Genomic DNA, 16,147 nt, shown 5'->3' on the forward strand with positions numbered 1-16,147 from the left:
TTCCACGCTCGCGGGGGCCGCTTCTTATTATAGTTTTCATTAGCTGTGAATGTTTATGCGCCCGCCGCAGGACCGCCCTATTCCACTCGGCACGCGCCACGGGCCACGAGAGGCCTGGTAGAGCCCAGCTGGCATGTTCTATCGCCCGGGTGTCGGGCTGTCTGCATACAGACGTCTCGTCGCCGTGGCCGACGCGTGGTCCGACGTGTGGAGGAGTTTGACCTCAGCCAGGCCGTCGGTGTCGGCTGGCTGACGGCGGCCGCCGGAATCGCCCTTTCGCGATTCGCTCTGCCAGCTGCCAGCAGCCTCGTGTCGCCGCTCTCGTTGGCGCAGCAGCAGCGATTGGCCTTTGCGCCGTCGCTCGACGGCGTCACCGCCCATCTGACCTGCGCAGCTCCTGCAGCTCCTGCAGCTCCTGCTGTCAGTCTTCTGCTCTCAGACACGCACCTCACTCGCCGCACGCGGATTGTGCGCCGCGCCAAGCAGGACACGTGCTCATGCAAACAATGCGAGAACTTGGTTGCGCCGCTTAGTGGCGGCGCTGCTAGGAAGCGGCAGCGTGGGAAGCAAAGCAGATGGAGGCGGCGCGGCATGCCAAGGAGCTGCTGCTGGCGGAGGTTGAGCGGCTAAGTGCAGCAAGGGCCAAGGGCAAGAAGGGGGTGGGCGTGGGCGATACGGGCGCCGCTAGGCTCAACGAGGAGATGCTGTGCAGTTAGAGAGCTCGTAGCGAGCTCGATTTTGATGAGAATTTGATGAGAAATATCTCAATTTTGAGCAAAAAACGCCAAAAAAATCGGCGCCTGCGGCGGGCCAGCCTCCGGCGGCGCCTGCGGCGGGCCGCTGGGGCCTCCGCCCCAGACCCTGTTTACACCCGAGCTATGCCCCACGACCTGAGCCGGAGCCACAGGGCCCAAAAAAGAAAGAAAAAACAAACGGGGCAACCCCGATCGCACAGCACTTCGTGTTGGAGAGTCGAGAATTGAGATAGTGACTAGGAGGGAGGGACGCTGGGGATTCTCAAAGGTCGTATAACCCAGCCAGCCGCAGCCCTATCGCTATCCCCTAAACGTAAAGTACCTTTAACCCTTGCAATGTCCGTTTTCTTTTTCAAATTAATAATTATTTCTTTCTTCCCGTCCATGCAAACCCTCAGCACACCCGACGGACTCTTTCCACACATCCACACACCCACGCTCACTCTCGCTCATTCGGCGCACTTGTGCATCTTCCGCCCCTGCACGACGCTCTCCTCGGCGGTGCGCCGCGCGCAGCGCGGGCCTACCGACGGCCGGGGCTCGCAAGCCGCGAGGCAGCCGGCTGCAGCGACGACGGCGGTGCCCGTGGCGCTCTCCTTGGCGGAGAGCTTGTTGATCGCCATCATGGTGTCGTGGCCCGCGACCACCTCGCCAAAGATTGTGTACGAGCCGTCGAGGTGCGGGGCGGGAGAGACCACCACCGAAAAGTGGCCCGAGTTCGAGTCGGGCCCCGAGTTCGCCGCCGAGAGCAGCCCGGCGCGGTCGTGCCTAAGGAAGGTCAGGTAAAACTTCTCCACACACACGAGGTGGTGGGACAGGGAGGGGGGCAATCCTCGCGACTCAAGGTGAGCGGTGTGTGTGTGTGTGTGTGCGTGTGTGTGTGCGCGCGTGCGTGCGTGCGTGCGTGCGTGCGTGCGTGCGTGCGTGCGTGCGTGCGTGTCGTGCCTCAGCGCGAGGCCCCCCGGGTCGTCATCAAAGGACGATCCCCAGATGGAGCCGACACCGTTGACGCCCGCCTGGTCGATAAACTGGTCTATGATGCGGTAGAATCGCATGCCGGAAAAGGTGAGCTTACCCCCCTTCTCTCCCGTGCACATTGCGCGAAAGTTCTCAGCCGCGCGCGGCGCCTCTGTGGCGTACAGCACAAACTCCATCCTCGACGCCGCACCCCCGCTGATGGACACGTCCAGAAAGACCCTCGGGTTGGTCGGCCGTGTCCGCCGCGCCGCGCGCTCCGCCTCTCCTGCCGCGCGCGCCGCCGCCACCTCCGCCGCCTCGGCGTCGGAGAGGAGCGCACCAGACACCCAGCCTTGGCCGCGCGAGCGCACGACGGGCAGTAGGCTCTGGGAGCGAGTCTTGCCCCAGCACTCGCCGCGCTTCGGGCCGCCGCATCCGGCGGCCGAGGCGCAAAAGACCCAGACGGCGCAACCCGAGCGACCGGGGTGCGCCGCGCTGTGAGTGCGGCAGGACGCGCAGCAAGCGGCGCTGTCGGGCTGGATGTTGTCCTTACCCCACATCGCCACCCCAGCGCCGTCATACTCAGCGCCGTCCTCGCCATAGCATTTGGCATCGAGGGCCGCCTCCGCCGGCCCATGAGCCGCCGCGCTCCCCTCACGCTCGCCGCCGCCGCCGCCGTGCGAGGCGGCCGCGAAGCTGCCGGCATCCACCCACCTCGAAAACGCGCTGGCCGCGTCGGTGACCTTTGGACGGCCGCCGCTCGAGCTGGTCCAGTTGCTGGGGCGCTGGGAGTGCCACGCGGGCGCGCCTCGGCCTTCTTCGTGCTGAAGCGCGCCGTGCCGAGATGCGTCGCCGGGCACCTGCTTGCTGGCAGGTGCTGGAGCAGCGAGCTTGGACACCACGAGGATTGCGACGAGGAAAACGAGCAGAAATGCCTGTCGGGCCCGAGTGCGCCGCCGCTGCTCGTCCTTGCGCTGCTTCTTCGAGGCCTTGCTCTCCTCGTCGCCGGGAGGTCCCTCCTCTAGGCGGAGGGACGCGCCCTCCATGGCGTTGTTTTGCCGTCACGGGCGCCGTCAAGCGTGGAAGAAGACCTAGAGCGTATATCATCTCAACCCTGTAAACCACCCCACTCCAGTGTAGGGGGGGGTCTGGGGGGGGCTTTGCCCCCCCCAGCGGGGGGGTTCGGGGGGGCAGATCCCCCCCCAAGAAAATTTGCCATTTCAAGGCCAAAAATACGAAGTTTTTAACCCAAATTTGAGCCGTGTCACGCCTATCGGCCCCCTCGAACGGCGCTCCTAGTGACTCATTAGCGCTCCATCCACACCTCATATTGCACCTCATAAAGCAAAAAAGTTGTGTTTCAACCTCTACTGGTTGGGGGGGCAAATGTGTGCGAAATAAGTTAAGGAAAACTATTAAAGTGAAAAATATCCGCCCCGAATCGATATACCCCAGCCAGGTATTTCAATTGACCTTACAGCTACCTGTAAGTCTTACAGTGACCTTACAGCCGCAATTGAAATACCCAAGCTTGGTATCTCATATAGGGTGGGGTTTTTCAAAAAAATGCAGTAAAAGCGTTGCAAATCGCCTCGAATGGTTGAATGGTTGCGGGTGGTCACCGGGGCTATAGTGTACTTATTCGATTGATCTCACTGAACACTCGCGATTCTAAAACAAACTTTTTTGCCCGTAAAGTCATAACAGTCGCGCCGTGCTCAACATGACGCGTTCTCGGCATCGCCGCGAGCATGAGATACAGAAGGCAATCGCTCACTTTTTGCGCGAACACTGGCCTGACCTGCCCTTTGTGGGTTCTGTCAATGGCGCCTTCCTTGGCGGCGGTCGCCTTGGCGCCATACGATGGAACGCACTCCGAACAACCGGGAGCTCGAGCGGCTACCCGGATGTTTTCGTGCACTGGCGAGGAGCCTTCAACGAGATCGGCTTGGCAGTCGAGGTGAAAGTACTCGGTGCTCGACTGCAACCGCGCCAACAGGAGTGGCGCACACGGTTGGTTCGGGCGGGTGCTGTGTTTGTCGTCGTGCATTCACTTGATGAGTTTGTGCAAGCTCTCAACAGCTACCTAGGAGACACGCCAGCACCGGCAGCGGAGAGCGACAATTCGGCAGACTCGATGCAGAGGGCGGATGAGGCACTAGACGAGGTTGCCGCCGAGGCCGAGGAGTTCGAATACGGGGCGTGGGGCACTTGGGGATACGATTATTCTTCGGCGCCGGCTGCTCCGGCACACTCTGCACCGGCTCAGCCTGGAAGCTCACCTGAGACTGCGATATCTCTCTAGAGCACGGCTGCGACCGCCGGCTTTGCCGGCTTGTATTTATTTCGATCGATCAGGCTGCCTGCTGCAACCTGGCCCTGTGGGTTGGGTAGTCTGTATCAGAGCACAACTCGAGCCTTCCGCAACTGATGCTGTTTTTTGGTTCGAGAGCTAGTGGATAAGTTGTTTGCAGCCCCATTTTGATAAAAGATAAAAAAGAAAAAGCGACGCTGTGGCGGGCGGCGCTGTGGAGACCTGAAGGCCCGGAAGGTTGTGCCGGCTCAGCCGCGCGGCGAGGCGGCGGCGAGGTCTCCGAATCGATTGCTCCGGAGGAGCGCTGTTGAGGTGCGCCACCTCTTGAGCGCCTCCTCTCCGGCGCTCTCAGGCCGCAGCCTTTGCGTTGCCGTTGCGCTGCTGCGGCTCGCCGCCGGCCGGCACCGCCCACCGCCACCCCCCTCACCGCCGCGCGAGCACGGCGCGCGGTCCGAGCTGTCGCGTTGGTTCGGACGGACTACTGCCGCGGCGCGCTCGAGGGCGGTGATCGCTTGCCCGCACGGCAGCAGATGACGCTCTAGTTCCCGCCGCCACCTCATTTTTAGGCGCAGCTGCTGCGGCTCGTCGCCCACCGCCCCGTCGCCGCTCCCCTCGCCCGCGCGCGGCGCGCAGGCTCAGTAGTCGCGACGCAGCCGGCGGCGGCTCTCGGCGGCGTTTCTGCGGCGTGCAGCGCCGTGCTAGGTCGCCGGCGGCTGTCTACCAGCAACGTCGCTCTCGCGGCCGTGACCCGAGTCTCGGTCGAGTATATAGGCGGCGCCGAGCGACGATGCTGGGTCCACCGCCGCGAGCCGCGCGGCGGCAGTCGCGACGCTGCCGGCGGCGGCTCTCGCCGGCGTCTCTAAGGCGTGCAGCGCCGTGGTAGGTCGCCGGCGGCCGTCAACCAGCCCCGTCGCTCTCCCGGCCGTGACCCGAGTCTCGGTCGAGTATATAGGCGGCGCCGAGCGGCGATGCTGGGTCCACCGCCACGAGCCGCGCGGCGGCAGTCGCGACGCAGCCGGCGGCGGCTCTCGCCGGCGTCTCTAAGGCGTGCAGCGCCGTGGTAGGTCGCCGGCGGCCGTCAACCAGCCCCGTCGCTCTCCCGGCCGTGACCCGAGTCTCGGTCGAGTATATAGGCGGCGCCGAGCGGAGATGCTGGGTCCACCGCCGCGAGCCGCGCGGCGGCGGTCGCGACGCAGCCGGCGGCGGCTCTCGGCGGCGTTTTGGTGGCGAGCGGCGCCGTGCTAGGTCGCCGGCGGCCGTCAACCAGCCCCGTCGCTCTCCCGGCCGTGAGCCCGAGTCTTGGTCGAGTATATAGGCGGCTCCGAGCGGCGATGCTGGGTCCACCGCCGCGAGCCGCGCGGCGGCGGTCGCGACGCAGCCGGTGGCGGCTCTCGGCGGCGTTTTGGTGGCGAGCGGCGCAGTTGCGTTCACCCGGTAATCGCAGCCTCCGAGCCGATGCACTATCGACGAGCCTCTATCAGCCCCGCTCGCACCGCCATAGGCCTCGCCACCGCCGCCACCGACTCACCTCGCCGCTCGGGTGGCACCTCCGGCAGGCTCTGCGGCTTGCGCGCCGGCCGCGAGGGCCGCCATGGCCGCGTCCGGATCGGTGGCGACCGCCGCGCCCGCGGGAGCGAGCGCGACCGACCTCGACGCCGCCGAGGCTCAGCCTGCGAGGCGTCGTAGCGGGCGCTGCCCGCCGCGCCTGCAGCAGAAGGAGCGCCACGCTTGCTCGCGCGCGGCGACGACCGGCACCGTGGCGCTCGCTCGACGGCGACGGCACGCGCGGCGCGGCGTACCCGCGTCTGGGCGGCGGCGGGCGGCGGCGCCGAGGCTGCTGCCGCCGTGGCAGCGCTGTGGCGGCGGCGAGGGCGACCGGCCGAAGGCGCGGCGCACACACGCGTGCTCGCTCCCGTACTCGCGGCGACGGCACGCGCGGCGGTGCGTACCCGCGCGTCCGGGCGGCGGGTTCGGTGGCGTCTATGATCTGTAATGTGCGTGTGAGGGCCCGTATGTGGGTCGTTTGAGCCGGTGTGAGCTTGACGGCCCGAGATAAGTGCGGTTTGGGACAGCTCGGGCTTGCTACGGATGGGCCTGGGCCAGGAGAGCGACAGAGATGGCGAGGTGGTGAGCTGAGCGAGGCTGGAGAGTCCGCGCGTGTGACCGCGTGTGGCTTCTTCGCGCACACGAGTGCCAAGAAGCGCATGTTTGCGGCGATTGCTCAAAACTGTGGGAGAGAAGGCCTACATATTATGACTGAACCCATGCCCCTGGTGCATGAGGACTGCGGGACGGGATATCGCGTGGCGCCGATATAATGACCTCCGAAATGCCCTCTCGCAATCGCCTTCGGATGGGTCCACCGGCCACCGGGACAATCTCGAGCCCTCTCCGTGGCATCACGAGCCGGTGTGAGCTTGAACACCCGAGACAAGTGCGGTTCGGGATAGCTCAGGCATGCTACCGATGGTCCTGGGCCAGGAGAGCGACAGAGAAGGCGAGGTGGTGAGCTGGGAAGCCGCTTCGTCGGCACCTGGACGTGTCGCGATGAACTGCCGAAAAGCACCTTTTGCGGCTATTGCTCAAAACGTCGGGAGAGAAGGCCTACATATTATGACTGCATCTATGCGCCTGGTGCATGAGGGCTGCGGGTCGGGACATTTCACGGTCGGTGGCGCCGGTGATGGCCTCCGGAAAGCCCTCGCAATCGCCTCGGATGGGGTCCACCGGAGACAATCTCGAGCCCTCTGCGTGCCATCACGAGCCGGTGTGAGCTTTCAGACCCAAGGTAAGTGCGGTTCGGGACAGCTCGGGCGTGCTACTGATGGGCCTGGGCCAGGAGGGCGGCAGGGAAGGCAAGGCGGTGAGCTGGGAGCAGGAAGTAGCGCTTCGTGGCACTTCATCGCGACAAGGTCACACGCGGACTCTCCAGCCTCTCAGCTCACCGCCTCGCCTTCCCTGCCGCTCCCCTGGCCCAGGCCCATCGGTAGCAAGCCCGAGCTATCCCAAACCGCACTTATCTCGGGTCTCCAAGCTCACACCGGCTCGTGATGCCACGGAGAGGCCTCGAGATTGTCCCGGTGGCCCCATGCCAAGCGATTGTGAGGCATTCCGGAGGTCGTTATCGGCGCCATCGACCGTGATATGTCCCGATCCACAGCCCTCATGCACCAAACGCACGGATGCAGTCATAAAACGCAGGCCTTCTCTCCCAAATTCTTGAGCAATAGCCGCAAACAACGCTTTTTGGCAGGCTCATCGCGACACGCACACATGCCGACTCCCCAGCCTGCCAGCTCACCACCTCGCCTTCCCTGCCGCTCTCCTGGCCCAGGCCCATCGGTAGCAAGCCCGAGCTGTCCCAAACCGCACTTATCTCGGGTCTCCAAGCTCACACCGGCTCATAACACCCCACACGAGGCTATTTCATGCCTGTTTTACCCTCAGACAGCGCCGGCACGCACTCCCACTTCACACATGATCAAGCACAGCCACCCACCAAAGCACAGCCCTGCTCAGAATGAGGACGGATGCTTCCACCGAGTTCCGACACACACTCTGACACTCACTTTTGCAAGTGTTGGCTCCCATGTCCCAAGCAGCAAGCCAAGATGAAGGAGGCTGGAGATATTGGTCTCGCTGAGCTGAAGTGTGCACTAGACCTATATGAGTATCATGGCGTGCTGTGAGCGAATACACGGTGCCGATGGTGGGATGAACTCTCCCAGCAGTTGAGGTCGACACACTCTCGACGCAGGCCGCAGCGTCGACCTTCCATCTACGGGCGGCGGCAGGCTCCCGGTTGCAAACGCACTCGCCTCACCGTCCAAGATGGCGGCCGCGCCCCCGTCCGTGCACCAGTGTGCCTCTCTAGTCCCGCCTCGGCTGGTGGACTGTATAACCCAGGGCAACGCGCTGCGTTTCGGGCCACGTGAGTTTTGTAGATCAATCCGCGCACAAAATGATTTTCGGCCGCCGCAGGGGGTTGGACGCGGCTGTTTCGGCCGGCGGTCGGGGTCGGACACAAGGTATGTCGGCGCGCGCGCGCGTCAGCGCCGAAGAAAAAATTGGGGAGATTTTCTTCTTGCTTTACTCAAAACTCCATCCTGAAATTTGTTGAAAGACTGAAGAGAGCGAATCATTCCGTGCATTTTCTCCTTGACGTTCCTCTGGCCCGCCGCGCTCTCCCTGTCGTAGCGGCCGTGACTCATCTGCTTCGGGCAGCATCAGTGTTCTTTGAGCTCTTTCTGAGCCGATGGTTTCCACTGATTGCACCGCGCCTCGCTGTTGTTGATGGTTCGATCCTCCCCAGAGTCGAACTGGCAGCCACTCGCACCAAGGAGGCGAGGTGTGGCTACGTGACCCAGAAAAGGCCAGAGTCGGGAGCAACTCTCGACGTGGGTCGCTCATTACTCAGGGACGCGTCCAAAGTGACCCATCCTGCAGCACATGACGACCACCCACCGCTTGTGCAAGCGTGGTCACGCGCTGCTGCACTGGCTGCTGCTGCTGCACTGACTGGCTGCTGCTGCACCTGCGCCGGCGCGCGCATAAACCCCTGCCAAGGCTGCGGGTGCGGCCTCGGCCGCAGTGGTGTAGGCGGACAATGATGATGCCGCGCGGGCGGAGTGGCGGAACGAGGACGCTGCCGTCAGACGAGGGACTGCTATCATACGCAAGCACGAGCCGTCGGTGACGCGACGGCGTGCACATCACCGTTGGCCAGCTGCTAAGCGCGAGAGGGGCACGGCCCCGGCTGGCGGGGCTGGGGCCTGTCCGGAGGTGGGTGGTGCGGCGGGCACGCTGGGCTCGCGTTTGTGCTTGGTGTAGGCGACTGCGGCATCCACCGCGGTTTCGAACACGCCCAAGCTCACCTTCTGGCGTTGGTGAGTGACGCGCGCCATAAACTTCCCGCCTGACACGCCGCACACGCCCATGTACCCAGTGGCTGACTTCGCGGAGTGGATCAGCTGCACGCCACCAGCTTGTGAAACAACGGCGGCCGAGGAGGGAGTGGGTGCGGCGGGCCTGGCGACAGGCGGCGAAGTGGCAGGGAAAGCAACGGCCAAGACCGGGCAAGCGGCAGCGGAAGAGACGGATGCAGCGGCAGCGTGGTCGGCGGGTGCGTCGGGCCTGGCGACGGGCGGCGAAGCGGCGGGGGTGCAACTGGAGCCCGGCGGGTCGTGAACGTCAGCATGCGAAATGATACCATAACAATCGCTTCGTCGTAGCCGGGGAGAACGCCGAGGTGCAGCCGGCTCGACGAATGCAACGGCGGCGTGGTGGGCGGGAGCAGCGGTGGAGCAGGGGGCGACGGCGAGGTTGCATCCGGAGCCCGGCGGGTCGATCTGCATCGGCTGCACGTCGGCCACGTCGGCTTCTGCCAGCTCTGGCTGCTGGGCGGCGGTCGGCGTGGAGAATGGCAGGACAGTTTGGGGCGCATTTGAGAGCGCTGGCCCCGACGCGCCGTCGGTTTGGTCGGGGTGGTTCCTCACCCCTGCCTGGCTGGTGTTTATCCAACAGTATTGAGCTCTGCGGGCATTTGTGGTGGGTGGAGGCAGACCGCTTTCCTCGGCCAAGTAGACGTGCGCGAGAATTAATGGTGGGAGTGAGCTACACTACAGAAATAAATTTCTACGTTGAACGATAAAGAGCCACATACAATAAATAAAAGGCTCCGCATGGGCCCCCTGCAACGTAGTTTCTCGAGGTTCTCGAGGTGGATATCCTTTGGCCGCGTTGGGTAGCGAGGATTGGTGTAACCCAACGTAGTTTCGTTTTGGTTCGCACGTACCAGCTTGAGCACTTGAGCACTGGATAGGGTCGATTCCGCATGGTACGGGACCCCTAGAACATATCAGAAATTCGTTGTAAGATTCCTTTTTTGGAGACCTTTCGAGTTTCGCCATGCACATGCTTCATGCTTTCTATATCTATCATGACGTCATGCACATGCTTCATGCTTTCTATGTGATCTATCTATCATGACACAGCTGCAATGGCGCGGCCCCCAAGTGCGGTCACGCGCCGGCGCGCTTTCGCTTGCGGCGCTTGGCCTCGGCGGCCCGCCGCGATGCGACGCGCTCCGCGGCGTAGGCGGCCGCGAGCTCCGGCTCCCACATCTCCGTGATCTGGTTGTAGCCGTGCTCCCAGATGCCCAGCACCTCCGACGGCCGTAGCTGGCGCAGGTGGTCCACGTCGTTGGGGTTAAGGCCGATCACGAAGAGGCGAGCACCAAGGCGAACTCGCGAGACGAGCACGTGCAAGTCGACCAGCTTGAGCTTCGGGTAGACGCCGGCGCCGCGCTTGCCGAGGCTCACGATGAAGTAATCGAGCGTCTTGCCCTGCACCTGCAGCGCGCGGAAGATTGGCTCGGTTGGTTGCTAATGTGGGCGGCGCGACGGCTTGGGCACCCACTCACCTTGTAGTCTGTCACGGCGAACGCCAGATCGATCTGGTGCTTGTTGATGCGCAGCTCTTTGGGCACGCCCACCCGCGCCGCCCACCGTCGGCGCGTACGTTGCCGACGCCTTGCCAACCAGCACTGGCACGACGAGCTCCTCATCGAAGAGCGATTCGCCGCCCATGCTGCAGCTCGACGTCCAGCTTCCGCGGCGCGTGCGTGCCGCGGCGTTGGGCGTCGAGCGCGCCACGGGGGCCAGCCACGCCACGCGCGGCCACGCGCATCGCACGAGCCAAACGCCGCGCCCGAAGTACAGCAGCGAGGTCAGCTTCGTAAACGTCGCCGAGGAGGCAAAGCTGAATCTCGCCAGCCATGCCACAGCGGCCGCGGGCGAGCGGGGCGTGTGCGCGCCACGAGCCGCCGCGCCGGCCCCTTCGCCCAGGCGCCTCCTCCGCTGCTCGCTGCAAGAGAGCTGCTCGTCGTCGAGATGCTCGGTTTTTGGAAGCCCCTGGGCCTCGCCACAGGTCTCTCTGGCTCTGCGCTCGGCCCCGGGCGTCGCGCCGTGTATCGCGCGCCTTGCGGGGGGGGCGCGGAAAAGAGGAACCTCTTAGCGCCATCGCCACGGTGCTGCATGCCGTGGCGGCGCCAGCAGGTGGGCTCCAGCGCCGCCCCGCGCGAGCGTACGCGCGGCGGCGACGCCTCCGCACCACCCCCTCCGCCGCCCGGCCGAGCGAGGAGCGCGAGAACGAAGAGAGACATGCTGTCCGAGAGAGACCGCGCGCGCGAAGCGAATTCTTCTCGCCAAGCACGGGGCTGCGCCAGGCCCCTCCTCTCCTCCTTCGCCCACAACATGGCTCCCGTGGGTCGCCGCCCCCGCTTTCCCGTCGCTGCTGCTCGCGCGTGGCGGAATGCCCACGCGCCCGCCCTTCCGCCGCCCGCAGGCCAAGAAGATCCAGAAGAAGAAGGTGGTCAAGAAGTTTGCGATTGACTGCTCGCAGCCGGTCGACGACGGCATCATGGATGCCGCGTCCTTTGTGCGCCCCCCCCCCCCCCTCGCGGGCGCCGGTCGCGGGCTCTCGTCGTCCGCCCCTCCCCCCGCCGGCCTCATCGTCCCCTCCCGTCGCCGCACATCCCCTCGCGCCCGCTAGACGCTCGCCCCGCGGCGCGCCCCCAACCGGCTCGCGCACTGTGCCGCCCAGGAGAAGTTCCTGCTCGACAAGATCAAGGTGAATGGCAAGGTTGGCAACCTCGCCGACCTTGTCACGGTCTCCCGCGAGAAGGCGAAGGTGATTGTCTCTGCCGAGACGGACTTCTCCAAGCGCTATCTCAAGTACCTCTCCAAGAAGTACCTGAAGAAGCAGCAGCTGCGCGATTGGCTGCACGTCATTGCCAACAAGAAGGACTCGTACGAGCTCCGGTACTACAACATCCACGACAACGAGGCCGACGAGGACGAGGACTAAGCGGGCCCCTGCGCGCTTTCTCCCGGAATTACGGCCAGTGACGTCCGCGGCGGCTCGCCGGCCCTCCGCCGCCGCGCACGCGCTGTCTGCCCGAGGTTCGTGGTGGCGTGCCCACGATAATCCCCCGGGCGGAATCGCCGCACCTGGCCTCACGGATAACACTAGTACCGCCAAGTGACCACCATATCTTGTGCGTATTCTGTACGGTGCTGGTGCTGCATGATTTGGTCTGGAACACTTGGAGCGCGCACGGCGGCACCGGCAGCCCGCGGGCCGCCCCCCCCACCGCCAGGCCATGGCCGCCAGGCCGCCCACGCGCCCAGGCACCGCCACAGCACACGGCCCACGCGGGGGGGCCGCCCCCCCGGGCGGCACACGCGCCGCGCCACACGGTCACGGACACGCGGCGCGCTCCTGCCACACGGCGGAGGACGGAGAGCGCACTGTCACGGTCGTACCAGCTCAGAGATGCCCATACGTACCACCTTCGTTGACGTTGTTTTCGTACCAAGCTGTTCGCGCGTAGAGTCGAGATTTGCATTTGCCATTTTCGGGCTCCTCTCTCTGGAATCAGTCTGGATAGGGGGGTCCGACAAAAGTCAGCCCCTCCCCCCCCCCCCCCCCCCTCCCAAAATCTTGCTCAGCTGATCCAGCCAGGGGGGGAGCGGGGAAGGCCAGGCCTGGGCAAAGAAACCAGCACCTCATCAGGCTTCCCTGAGCGTCACAAGCTCGGCGATCGCGCCAACCGGACACCACTAGTAACCTAGGGAGGATGCGAAGCATCTTCAGATGATTCGAGCAATCCAGGATGCTCCGGCATTTTAAGTTGAAAATACCATCTAGAGATGCTCGAGCATAGGCAAGACAGTGTGCAGTACAAGTAAGGATATTCTTAGATGCATGTTATCTCAAGATGCGCATATCAACGTCCGTTCCGGGCATTTGAACGCGACCTTCGGGGGCAAAGACATGGTCTCTATGGCCCAGACTGGACTCCTCTGGGTCCCTTCTGATGCCCTAGGCCACACCTGGGCCTTACCTGGGGCTCTAGGTACCGGGCAGGGGGTTTGCCACCCGAAACTGGCATGGAGAACCTTAATACGAACATAGATGGTGGACGCAGGAGCTGACAGGGCAAGCGCTCGACCTGCCGGCCGACACAAACCTCGAGACACAAACACGTCGGCGACAGCCGGGGACCCCGGCCACTCTCGGTCTCGCTGCCAACTACCGTTCCCCCAACTCGGGCATTTTCTTGGAGCACTTGTGGAGTGCAGTCATCAACCTCACACCCAGGGCCGGGGAGCTAAGAAGCGCACCAGCGGGCCACGCGCAGGTCCTCCTTGACCTTGTGCGGGAGGCGCCTTCGGTGCCACGGCAACGTGAGCCCAACGGTGAGCGCAAAGAGCCCGGCGACGAGGATACCAGCCCCGGGTGGGAACGTCATGATGCAGCGCATAATACGTCCCGCAGCCACCTGCATCTCCCGTAGGGTCAGCGAGGATTGCGAGAGCATGACACGCAGCATGTCATCATACAGTACGACGCGGGCCCAATCTAGGGTGCGAGTCTGAGACCGAGCGCACCACCAGAAACCGAGGAAGAACTGAAGCTGCGCAGCGGGACGGTCCTTTATCGCCTTGAAGACGATCCCACAGACCTCCTCCGCCCAAACATGGAAAGCGAGCATCTCGCGATCCACCGCTCCTTGTTCCGGCCCAATCAGGCCGCAGTCGTCGACATGGACGGGCATCGGTAGGGTGAGAACCTGCACCGACCGCGCCATCTGAACAACCACGTCAACAAAGAAGCGCTTGAAGGTCCCTGGCATTCCTGCGGCGCCAAAGTCTCCGCCAACATGCATGAGCAGACGCACATCCCCTCCGACCCGAAGCCGGAATCGACACAGGAAGAAGGGCCAAAGCGACCAATGAATCGGCAAGAGCGAGAAGGCGGAATCAACGTCGGAGACACGCATAAAGTAGTCCTGACGCAGGAACCACGCGACCTCAGAATAGCTGTTCACCTGGTGACGCAACGCCTCCATCTCAGCCTCGTCGACGGCCCCATTGAGGCCCGACCGACTGTGGTCAGAGACTGGTCTGTACGCCCCCGGCTCAAGCGGACCCTTCGGAACCGCGCCCACCGGAAAGATGATACTGGAAGGGCAGCCTGCCCGGAGCTCATTCGCCAGACCTGCATCCCACTCTCCCAGGTCGAGTGTCTTACCAGCGGCAACCCTCTTGGACAGCGCCTTGGCGACGGCGTCCTCCGCCCCAAGGGCGGACTCGTAGTTTTTGAACCAGCGATGCCCGTGGAGGCGCGCGATATCGACCCCGAGTTTGAAGCCGTCGCGCAGGCCGTCATACACGAAGGCAGCGTCGGCAGGCGTCACCCATCCTGTGCTCACCGCCCGCTGCATCACCGGTACAAAGTTGTCAAAGCGGATGCCGAAGCCGGGCAGCTCGCAAGCATAGCCCGTCTGCGCCCGCGCAGTCAGCTCCTCCATGAGCCGGACCCCGAAGGGCTCAGCCCTTGTGGGGGGTGCTGCACTTGTTGGGGTTAGGACAATCAGCGCGCTTATGGCCCGCAGGGCCCACCTTGCCCGCGCACCGCCCGAATTTGCCTTGGTCGGTGACGAACTGGTCGCACACGTGGTTGTGCTTGCATGTCCCGTCTGGCTTGAGCATCGACGGCACATGCGCCTTGCCCAAGTTCCAAGCTGTGCAAGGGGCCCCATCACTCGAAAAGCGTCCATTCCACTTCTTTGCGGTGTTGCCTGTCTCCCCGGACCGCGGCTCCCCGCCGCGTGTACGAAAAAAGGCGGACTCCTGCACATTGGGGTACACGGCCGCGAGAATGAGGCGCGCCTCATCCATCATGCCGGCGAGATAGACCTCCTCGGTTGCCTTGCGCAGGGAGAGCGCCCCGCCAGACTCCTCCACCTTGCGAATGAAGGCGACGAATAGACACACAGCAAGCTGCCATGGATGTCCGCGATCGAGGATCGTCTCGTAGACGACGTACTGCAGGAAAGCAGTCAGCTCCACTGTGTGCTTGAAACGGCGGTATATTTTTGGGCTATCTCTCCTCAAAAACGATGTCAAGCGCCCGCTCGCAGCCAGCCGCGCCGCGCCCCTGGGCGCTCCCCGCTGCGGCGCGCCGCCCGCGCGCGGGTTGCCCAGGCGAGCGACCGCCACAGCTCGCCCCTCAGCACCCTCTGCCCGCGCACGGCCGACGCGCAAGCCCGCGGTCGCGCGCGAGCCGTCGCTTTGCGCACGCCGCCGTCTACCCGCGCTCGCTCGCGAACGAGTCCGGTGACCCTATATTCCGAGCAGCGGAGGTGTGCTTGCACCCCCTTCCCAAGGCACATGCACTTTGGAGGGAGAAAGTGGCCATTGCGGCGGCCGCAATCTCACATTTTGCGCCTCACCCCCAGCAGGCGCGTTCTCGGGGTGCTGCTCCTGCACAGGTTTTGCGGCCGCCCCGAGAGGGGGAGCGGCCGCTCCTCCGCACCATCGGCCCACGGCATCCTGGGCGGCGTCGGCGCCGCCCCAACGGCCGGCTCGGGCGCTTGCCGCCCCGCCTCGGCTACACTTTGCCGCGGCGATCCACCGGTGCGCCGCCGCACCGCGCGCCTCCCCGGAGCCTCTGTACGGCGCGATGAGCCGCCTCGGCTGCCGCCGTGGTTGCGCCGGCGCCCCTCCCGCACGGCGCGACGCGACCGCAGCCGCGTGCGTGGTCTCACTCACCTCTCCCGCCCGCGCGTCCGCCTCTCAGACCCGCGCCTCCCCTTTCCCAGGCGCCATCACCGGCACGGCCGCCGCCGCCCGTGCGGCACCCGCGGCACCTCCCGCCCCCCCTGGCGATGCTGGCCGCTACCCCGCCGCCGTAGCTACCCTCCCCACCGCTGGTGCACCGCCTCCGCCGCCCCCCTCGGCGCTTCGCCCGTGATTTTGCCACCTCCTCCTCCACCACCACCCGTCTAAGCTTCCGCCCGCCTTCTCGCCACCGCCGTCCGCGCCACCTCAGCCGCCCTCCCCGGCGCTGCACCGGCGCTGCAGTGCCGTCGGCGCCGCCGCCCGTGCCGCCTCGGCCTCTGCGCCTCCAACCTCGCCGCGTCCGCAGCGGTTCCGCCCTCGGCGCCTCCCACCTCTCACCCGCCAGGTCGAACTTCCGCCGACGATGGTGCCACCGCTGCCGCCCCCCCGCTCGAGCCTCGGCCGCCGCACCCCGCCGTCCGCGCCCCGCCGCC

At 64.9% G+C, this 16,147-nt stretch overlaps 5 protein-coding genes across 5 annotated transcripts; 2 read left to right on the plus strand and 3 right to left on the minus strand.

The window, feature by feature from the left end:
- Positions 1–1,339: 1,339 nt before the first annotated feature.
- On the minus strand, positions 1,340–1,960 carry EMIHUDRAFT_45771 (cyclophilin; the record flags this gene model as incomplete). Its single annotated transcript, XM_005765004.1, has 2 exons — positions 1,340–1,594; positions 1,757–1,960. Coding segments are annotated over 2 exons (459 nt in total), but the record flags the coding sequence as incomplete, so codon positions are not given.
- A 1,475-nt stretch (positions 1,961–3,435) lies between these two features.
- On the plus strand, positions 3,436–5,464 carry EMIHUDRAFT_213374 (hypothetical protein; the record flags this gene model as incomplete). The annotated part of the gene is made up of 8 exons (XM_005765005.1): positions 3,436–3,879; positions 4,071–4,097; positions 4,204–4,338; positions 4,593–4,721; positions 4,798–4,905; positions 4,979–5,086; positions 5,160–5,264; positions 5,342–5,464. 8 exons carry the CDS (start codon positions 3,436–3,438, stop codon positions 5,462–5,464), a joined length of 1,179 nt encoding a protein of 392 aa, XP_005765062.1.
- An 86-nt stretch (positions 5,465–5,550) lies between these two features.
- EMIHUDRAFT_213375 (hypothetical protein) lies at positions 5,551–7,010 on the minus strand (the record flags this gene model as incomplete). The annotated part of the gene is made up of 3 exons (XM_005765006.1): positions 5,551–5,674; positions 6,686–6,726; positions 6,972–7,010. The coding sequence occupies 3 exons, from the start codon at positions 7,008–7,010 to the stop codon at positions 5,551–5,553; spliced, it is 204 nt and encodes a 67-aa protein (XP_005765063.1).
- A 3,036-nt stretch (positions 7,011–10,046) lies between these two features.
- On the minus strand, positions 10,047–11,188 carry EMIHUDRAFT_213376 (hypothetical protein; the record flags this gene model as incomplete). Its single annotated transcript, XM_005765007.1, has 3 exons — positions 10,047–10,370; positions 10,533–10,965; positions 11,034–11,188. 3 exons carry the CDS (start codon positions 11,186–11,188, stop codon positions 10,047–10,049), a joined length of 912 nt encoding a protein of 303 aa, XP_005765064.1.
- An 88-nt stretch (positions 11,189–11,276) lies between these two features.
- EMIHUDRAFT_416466 (hypothetical protein) lies at positions 11,277–12,113 on the plus strand (the record flags this gene model as incomplete). The annotated part of the gene is made up of 3 exons (XM_005765008.1): positions 11,277–11,288; positions 11,371–11,463; positions 11,629–12,113. 3 exons carry the CDS (start codon positions 11,280–11,282, stop codon positions 11,890–11,892), a joined length of 366 nt encoding a protein of 121 aa, XP_005765065.1. The 3' UTR covers positions 11,893–12,113.
- Between the last annotated feature and the right edge of the window lie 4,034 nt (positions 12,114–16,147).

The sequence above is a fragment of the Emiliania huxleyi genome (genome assembly GCF_000372725.1).
Source record: "Emiliania huxleyi CCMP1516 unplaced genomic scaffold EMIHUscaffold_57, whole genome shotgun sequence".
Taxonomy (NCBI): Eukaryota; Haptophyta; order Isochrysidales; family Noelaerhabdaceae; genus Emiliania; species Emiliania huxleyi.